Below are 9,150 nucleotides of genomic sequence, written 5' to 3'. Positions count from 1 at the left end.
TTGAAAACGAAATCCTTTAATCCTCAACGATTTGATTTCACACACATTGCTTAGCATTTTGTGTGAGATTCACTCAAAAATGAAAAATAAAATTTCTAAACAACAAAAAAAACAGCAACACTCCTTGTTCATCCACATCTTTTTTCGTATTCAGATATTAAGTGTCTTCTCTTGTCACTTGATTTTTTTTACTGGAAACGTAGGATTTAAATTTAGTTGAAAATACTTGAGAAAACACGAAAAATATAAAGAAAAAAAAAAACGATTTCTCTGTCACTTTGTGCATGTTGTATGTGCATAGCAGATCATCATTTTTGTAATTGCCTTTTATGAGTACGAGTGGAGTGTATTTTTGTAAACCACACGTGTTAGAATTAACAGCAAGAGTAACACATTATTACCATTGCAAGAAGAACAACACTTATTATAATACAAGAAATTCTCAATGGTTTCGTTTTGAGTGGTTTTGAGGTCGAAAATGTAAGTTCGTTCTTACAATTGGTATGTCAATGTTTAACATATTTCAACATTTATTCACATCAACAAATCAATTACCATTCACCAACAGCTATGGCATCTGTTATCAACAGCGACGACATAAATTATGAATGAACTCTGATTACAGCAAAATTAAAGTTTAACAAACGAAGTAAAAGATTTTGCATCTATGTGAAATGGACTTGATGTGAGTCCCATCATCTGAAAGTAGTTTAAAGGTATGCGGAAACGGATTCGTTCCACAGTTTTTTCGGCTTTATCCATCCCCGAAAGTTTTGGTTGTCCTCCAACATAACTCGGCGGTTCGCTCATGGTAAATTTTCAAAATCTGTAAAATCGTCTATCAGCGGACGCCTTAGTTTCTATGGTGAACGAATAACACTTGCTGGAGACGATAGAGCGTGAAAAATCCGTTATTTGCGGAGAAAAAATTTTGATAGGGGAAATCGCCGTAGAATATGGGTTTGAAAATGCAGACCTCCGTCAATTCCAATAGTTTTTTATGACCAGTTACCTCAGGGTGAAATTTTTTTTGAATCGGACAGATCATTTTTGTTTCCGGACGTTTATGGTGCTATCGATAGGTAATTTCAAGGTGATCATTTCGTAGAAGAAGATTTTTTTTTTAACCGACCTCTCCGGCTCGGGGCGACTCTAAGAAAATTTAAAAATTTCAAAATCATGACTTTTTCAGAAATTTTTTTAATGGGAAGTTCTCCTAAAAATGAAATTAATTGCTATATACTGGTTGTCTCTGGTCTACCGAACAATTATATGAACTAAAAAGAAATTTAACATTTTTACTTTGTGAATGTGGACAACTTTCACTGATTTTCTCACCATCGGGAAGCTTTCTGGTCATGTCTAGCTCATCCACTGCTGGGTGTAGCTTCATTTGCTACTATATCGCATAGCCTGAGACCGCACCTTTCCAAAAATACCAAACTTGCCCTATTCGCTATCTGGCTTGTATTCTTTACGATGTCAAATATGTGGGTAAGTCGACCTACTTGAAAGATTTTTAAGACAGTTTTCTATTTCCAATTTTAACCGAAATAGAGTTATGTCTAATAAGGTGGTTATGGACTCATTTAATGAAGTTTACTCGCAAGGTGATACATTCTCGCTTGCATTCTCGACTCGCTAGCCATTAGAGGAAATTTACCCTAAAAATATGTGGAAATCAGCTTTAACCGACTCCAGATACACGTAATTAATGTAAGAATTGCTGCAAATAACTTAAACCAGTTATTTATGAAGAATGCATAACAATTCCACTCATTCTAAAGGAACGGGCACTTGAAGATAGATGATAAATTGAAAATTTCGTCGTAGAGTGACCTTGCTGCAAACAAAATGTTGTAACAGATATTTGTTGTGAGGCTGGTATGGCGAGTATGGTATCGTTGTAAAGCTTAGACTGCAGGCTGATCAGGCATTATTGTTTTTTTGCAGACAGGGTCAACCTGTGTATTACAGATGAGTCCAAGTTTCGCCGAGGATGGTGAAAATAAAAATTTTCAAATATTGTACAATTCAGACAAATTTTGTAAAATCCATTCTCAGCGTTTAATAGAGCATGGAATCCTCTACCAATATCGGCATTCAAAGAGTTTCAAACTTTCTTCGTCTTGGACATATCACCATTCAAAGATGTCGAATTTTCGACTTTAGCTGGCTGTAGCTACGTGGTCAAGTTGTCGAGGGGAGCCATTTCAATACGAATTAGCTTAGAATTAGTCCCTCTATCCGTTGCGATAACAATCTGTATTCAAATTGACTCGTCGGTCCCGCACGGCCATGAGTGCCGGTTCTCCGAAACGGCTGGAAAATTTTTCGAACTGAATGTGGTTCCTTATAGTACTCGAGTCCCTCAATAAGAACATAAAAAAATCAGAGGTGGTGTCGCAAAGTAAATTGAATCCAAGTAGAATCCAAGCTTTTTTTACGTTACGGTTATTGCAACGGGCTGTAAACACATACATAAAGCTCGGGACGAGGACAACTACTAACTGTAATGCCTATCAAAAATTCTAAAAGCGAAAGAAAAATTATAAAAAATTTTTAACGAACAGAGCTTGGCTCTTCCCTTTCCCAGGGTGTGCGTAAAGCATATCTCAGACGAATATCTCTGTTTTGACCTCCGGAACCAGTGGCGGTCAGAGGTTAGCGTGGTCTAACCATCTTCAGTCGTTTCCGCTGGTCCGTTACACGAGACAGCAGTACACTTTCAGTTGAACAAGTTTCGAAAGTTTACAAAAGCAAGTTCATCTTCTGATGGAAAATCGGGAAATAATGTGGAAAACTGCTCTGAAAACACCCAAGCGCAGCAAAATACAGAAAAAATTCATTCAAACAAACAGAATCAACAAACAAATTATACAAAACAAATGAACCCAACTAAACTAGACTCACACCACACTTCGGATCGTTCTTTCCATGCATTGAGGCCAAGTCACACTTCATCCAATTTTCAACCATTGGCACAAACTTTTTAATTCTTTTCGTACCCCAAGCACCAAATTTTGTTTTTAATTTTGAATAAGTAAGGTGTATCTACTTTACGTATTTCGGCACTAAATTATGGGTAATTTAGCACTGTCAAGCGTCAACTTCGGTGCTTACCTCTATTTGAGTGTATCATTCAAGTCAGCTTCGGTGCTTGAGAGTGCTTTGATAATACAAAAATTGTGGATCATTTTCTTTAATTAATATCAACGTAATGACAAACTAACGGGCAAAATGGTCTTAATGGCACCAGAGTCTCAACTATATCACAAGTGTGAAGATTAAACATAATATGTTAATGTCGTCAGTTAAGAACGGTGAAAATTAAGATGAATTTAAGATAAATGGTCTTACTCGGAACGATATATACAACGCCCCAAAATCAAAATCAAAATTGCAGGTGAAGAGTGCTGGATCGAACTTATTCTTGAATTCAAAACGCAAAAATCGTCAGAAACCTTTGATCTTACCACAAAAATCCGATTTATTAATTCCGCTCTTAAATCTACCATTCTCATTTTATTGAGTGAAGAGGTTGAGTGAAACTGACGAATTGCATCCGAAAATTTTATTTTTCAATTTCATTCTTCATTCGGCTTCAATACCTTCTTTTTGACTCGAATTTGGATTTTCTACGATGTGAGGTTGCTAATATTACTAAGGATTTTGAAGCATCGGCCTTTCGATGTGACTCAACGTTTGAAGTTCTAGATTCAACCCAGATTATCAACGCTAATGACGCTCGAATTAGAATCCCAAGAAAAATATTCCCAACTCATTTCACAGAGAACTCATTTTATTGAACCACGCTGCAACACAGACAACAAAAACTACGACAAATTCGATGCATATTTATGTTTATGCCGCTGATGCTGCCTCTGACCATCACTGGTACTAAATTTACTGTCACAGAACCGACACTGGTATTGCTTGTCAGAGTGAATGGACATGTGTTTGCTTAAGTAGATCTTGGTGTTGAACGATTTCGGACATACCGTGCATTTGAACGACCGATCCTGACGATGCGTTTGTATGTGTTTCCTGTAGCCGGATGGAAGATTGAAAACTCGTCCACAAATCGGACACGGATATGTGGTGTCGTCGTGAGATTTTTTGTGTGCGGTTAACAGTCCGTTAGAAATGAATGCCTTGCCGCAAAGGTGACATTGAAAAGGTTTCTGTAAAGTAAACGTTCGACATCGAGATCAATCTCCTCACTCAGCCCAATTGCACTCACCTCTCCAGTGTGCTGACGTTCGTGAATTCGCCGATCCGAATTCTGACGGAACATTTTCCCACAAATCGTGCACGGATGTTTCTTGGTATTCGTATGGATCAGCAAGTGATTCTTTACAGCCGCTTTGGTCTTCAATCTCATGCCACACAAATCGCAAATGAATTCCTTTTTCGGTTCCACCGGCGGGGGAAACATTTTGTAGACGTGCCGTTCCCGGATATGTGATCGAATGTCGTAATGTATGTCGAATGCGGTGTTACAGATCAAACAACGGTACAATCGTTGATTGAACTCATCTTCGTCGTAAACAATTCGTTCATCGATGCAAGCGTCCAGATTGGCCAGAAGAACATTGTCGTCTCGTTCGACAATGGTAGCGCCGACTCGTTGATGTTCCAATTGATGAGCAAAATAGAACTGAAAGTTTGAGTGTGAATTATGTGTGGAGGAAAGTGTGGACAACCAATATATTTACCTTAGGCGTTGTAAATATCGCATCGCACTGGCCACACTGGAGTCGACGTTGACCAGAATGGACACTCGTCATGTGCACATCAAAATTCGATTTTAAGTAAAATCTTTGCGTACAGAATTCGCAGCAGTGCTCTTCGTCGGTAAACGAAGTGGTTTCCTCATATTGTGTGAAGTCTTCCTGCACATGATCGATTCCGTCCCGTATGTCCGGCCATAGTTTCTTGTCTCTTCCATTGTGTAGCTGTAAATGCTCTTCGAACTGTTTCTCGTGAGAACAATTAAATTCCAACGCGCATCCCTTACAGCTTAGTCTCTTTACCATTCGATGCGTTTCGAGAACATGAATTCGAAGCGAGTACGCGTTCTTGTAGTAGCAGTCACATTCTTTGCATCTGTATGCCCGTAACAGATCTTCGTCTACATGCGTGCTGTAGTGACTTCTTAAAGCGTTCATGTATCTACATGTTTGAGAGCATTTATGGCAGCGATACGGTCGGGAATACACTCGCGCTCTAGTCTGTTTTCGTCGAGGTCTTTTGGCTGTTGTAAGTTCGTGAGGTGATTGACTTGTTTTCGGGATTTCTTCCGTGATATTGTTGTCTTGCCGCACGTTTACCGTTTGCATAGCTTCATAGTAAGCAGACCAGTCAACGTCCACTGTTGACTGAATGCCGTCGGTCAAATTTTTCCAATTGACTTCACCCGCAGCAATGTGAGTTCTTAAATGATTCTCGAAATCGTCGATTCGTTGAAAGGTTGTGCTGTTGCAGTGAATGCATTTCATCGGTTCCCGGATGTGTTGAATCAAAGCATGGACGCGAACCGAAAATTTTGACGATTCAATTGAATTGCAAATTTTACAACGAAATTCTCGCTTGACCTGATTAACCTGTGGTTCCGATTGAAGCAAGGACTCTCCATCACAATGGTCCATAACTTCCACCTTAATATCAACGGTAGAGTTCACTGATGTTATCGCAAAACAATCGCCCAAATTGTCACCCTTGACATCCTCAGCTAATTGTTCTATCACAGAGTCTGTTGCTGTTATCGAAAAACGATCACCCAAATTGTCGCCCTTCTCATCCTCAGCGAACTGCTCGATCACAACATTGGCCAGTTGAAAGTGTGATTCGATGTGCTGCAGAGTTTCGCTGATTTCGTTAAACATACGACCGCAGTGAAAGCACACATAGATGAAACAGGCCGAATTCTTGCGGTAAATTATCGCAGATTTGTGTAGTCCTTCCATGGTTAGGGTGCTGCTGGACCAATTTACGCCCGTGTTATTGTCCATTATTTATTTACTTTTCACAAACCAATCGCTTGACAATGCTGTCACTGATGTCGATTCACTGGTCTTATTTCGAAAATGCTGTGTTATTGTTCGAGTCATGCATACCACATAGTCAATCGGATATTTTTCACTTTTACCATTGTCTTGGAGTGCAAAGTAGATGTTTCCGTTGTACAGTGTGAGTATGGCGTTTTCTGGACGATCTGCGTGCTTGTGAATGATATAACACAAGCTTCCGATGGATTCAAATCTTCTTCCATTCGTTTCAAACTCGTAGTCGGGACGGAGCTTTTGACAAATTTTGAAGGAGTTCCTCATACCAGAGAATGTATTTTTTCATATTCGAAATTTTTTACTGACCACCCTAACGCGTGTGGAAATTTTGTTTTCTTCCTGGTATCCGAGTCAAATTTCCCGGTATTTAAAATCGTAAATTTGATTTTTCGCCACATATTTTTCCCGATTTTTTCGACTTCCCGGTATCTGAAGAATTTTTCTGAAAACTTCCCGGTATCCAGGATACCGCGGATAGCGTGAATTTCCACACACGCACCCTAATTATTACAGGTTGATATTAAGGGGAATTTCTGCCCAAAATTTAATTATGATACGGATTGCCCAAGGAACTAATTTTTAGACCCGTACGAAGTACTGGGGTGTGATAGGTTTACGCATACGTTTGTAACACGTCGAATTGGACTCCCTGAGTAAGTGGAAACCTATTGTGGTTGTACATAGATGCCAAATCAGCGAAAAAACATAGCTAACGCCGACCCGTACGAAACACCTAATCGTATCAAAAGCCTTTACTGTGAAACTCTTCATTTCTTTTACTTCATTCTCTACTGAAAAGCTATTCGCGCTTTAAAATTACTTACATTATCTTTCTTTGCCTTGTTAGCATATACAAATAAATTGCCGGAGGCAATTTAGACAGCCCCGTACGAAGTCAACTTTCATAAATTCCTATTTAAACAGCTATATACCGCTATATTTACCTATATTTTCCTATAAACTAGGTCCCACCTTTCGGGTGGGTCACGTCCCTTGACTGACACTTTTCTAAATGTATTTTTGACGTATTCATGAAAACTTGTCACATTTAATACATAATATATTTACTATATTAATGACTCCAGGCAAATGACAGTAAAATTTGACAAATTTTTTTCCTTGGAAACCATCGAGGGTAAGGTGGAATTATTTTTGACCACTTTTTGAGCATCAACCTGAAATCATAAATAAAATATGACTCGTGTAGATTACGACCCTCGCTTCGCTCTGGCCGTAAACTTCCCACTCGTATGAGCTGTCTATTATTCTGTTTGATTGCATTTTTTTTACATCAGAGTACATGTGAAGTTTGTATTGTGAATGTGGAACGAGGACTTTTTCACAAAATAAAAAAGTGCGATAGATGTTCTTCTCTTACAATTTTGCGTAAAAAATGAAGTTCCCCGGTACTTAATATACCTTCACATAGTGACATGGTAATAAATGAACTTAATTAGTTTTTGGTTCATCGTTAAAAATAACTCAGTTTACCAATATTTTCGGTAAATTGGCACCACTCTATAATGGTAAAGGGATTAAAAATATTTGTAAAAGTAGAAATTTATTGGTAGACCGAGAAAAAATAATCCCTCGATTTCCCATTCACAAAACCTTCAATCGTGAATAAAATGTCACGACTCGTGTGAATTACGGCCCTCGCTTCGCTCTGGCCGCAAACTTCACACTCGTGAAATTTTTACAATATTCATTTAATTCCATGTATTTAGAAAAAATCTTCAAGAATTAGTTGAGATAATTCATCTTATATTCCCTGCAAAAATTTAACTTTTTTATTAAAATTTCTTACACTTTTTAATCAAAGTGTGCTAATTTGATAACAGGCATTTTGCTGGCGTAAGATGTGGTTGTAAAGGGAGTAAAAAACTTCCTACTTGATAAATGACAAACAGCTTGATAGTCAACTATCAAATTTGATAGTCAACTATCAAGTTGTTAGTCAACTATAAAATTTTTATAAGAAATAAAAATGTCTATATTTAGATATTAATCCTAAATTTGTACCTATACATGACACAAATTCCACCCATGGAGTGGCTTCTATTCTTAACAAAAATTACCCTACTCTATTTATCCAGAACCATGGAAACTGGCCTGATTCAGGAGAATCAGGGGAAAACATTAACTATCGTTTTTTATTCTCATTCGAAAGAAGATAATAAACCTCGTCCAATGACTGGGTTGACGGCAATGTAACTATAAAATTTGATAGTCAACTATCAAATTTGATAGTCAACTATCAAGTTGTTAGGAAGAGATGTTTACAAGTTAGAAGATGGGCATCGAATGATGAAATTATTCTTCCTACTAGTTTCATGCACGTCGAAAACAAACTTATATGATTTACCAACACTACCAAACAAAATCAAATTTCATCAAAGTAATCTTTTTTAATTGAGGCTATGATCAACAGTATAAAATCCCGTTTTTCTCGGATAGCTTCCAGAACCTTAGTCCTACATAGTCCATCTTGGAACTTAGCCTCGGGATTTTAATTCCACGTATTTAAAAAAAAGAATCATCCAAATTGGTTGAAAATAACTCAAGTTATCGTGCCCTCAACGATTTTTTGTTACCCACATTTAACGTTTTTCATAGCATTTCATACATTTTCAATCACAGTGAACCTTTTTGTTACCCACATTTTTCGTTATTTTCTGGTGTAAGACCCTGACTTTCAGTCAAGGGAATAAACATTTCACAGATGAATATGCTATTATATAGCTCTATATGCTTGTATTTAGCTCAATATAGGTGAATATAGAAATATATAGATGTCCATATATGGAATGCCTGAAACACCCCACACACATAACACATTATTTCCATGTTAACAGAAACTCTCTAAGTACCATTTTTCCCAAGATATATCACTTTTATTAAAATCCAATATGGCCGCCGGCAGCCATTTTGTTAGGACACCGGAAATAGTACCAAAGCTTTACATTCGTTAATACCTTTCAAATAAAGAAAAGGTCATGAAATTCGGTCAAAATTTACTCGAGATATTGACAAAATACTCAACGTTCACTGTACGGCCGAGTAGCCAGATAAGAGCTTATCA

The 9,150-nt window shown here is 37.7% G+C and overlaps 1 protein-coding gene across 1 annotated transcript; it reads right to left on the bottom strand.

Annotated features, from left to right (window-relative positions):
- Positions 1 to 3,784: 3,784 nt before the first annotated feature.
- On the bottom strand, positions 3,785 to 6,071 carry LOC119072962 (zinc finger protein 845-like). The gene is made up of 3 exons (XM_037178282.1): positions 4,719 to 6,071; positions 4,244 to 4,660; positions 3,785 to 4,184 (listed from the first exon to the last, which is right to left on the bottom strand). The coding sequence occupies exons 1-3, from the start codon at positions 6,012 to 6,014 to the stop codon at positions 3,837 to 3,839; spliced, it is 2,061 nt and encodes a 686-aa protein (XP_037034177.1). The 5' UTR covers positions 6,015 to 6,071; the 3' UTR covers positions 3,785 to 3,836.
- Positions 6,072 to 9,150: the final 3,079 nt, after the last annotated feature.

The sequence above is a fragment of the Bradysia coprophila genome (assembly GCF_014529535.1).
Source record: "Bradysia coprophila strain Holo2 chromosome IV unlocalized genomic scaffold, BU_Bcop_v1 contig_84, whole genome shotgun sequence".
Lineage (NCBI taxonomy): Eukaryota > Metazoa > Arthropoda > Insecta > Diptera > Sciaridae > Bradysia > Bradysia coprophila.
Note: the sequence above shows the minus strand (reverse complement) of the source record. Positions and strands in the feature narration are given on the sequence as shown.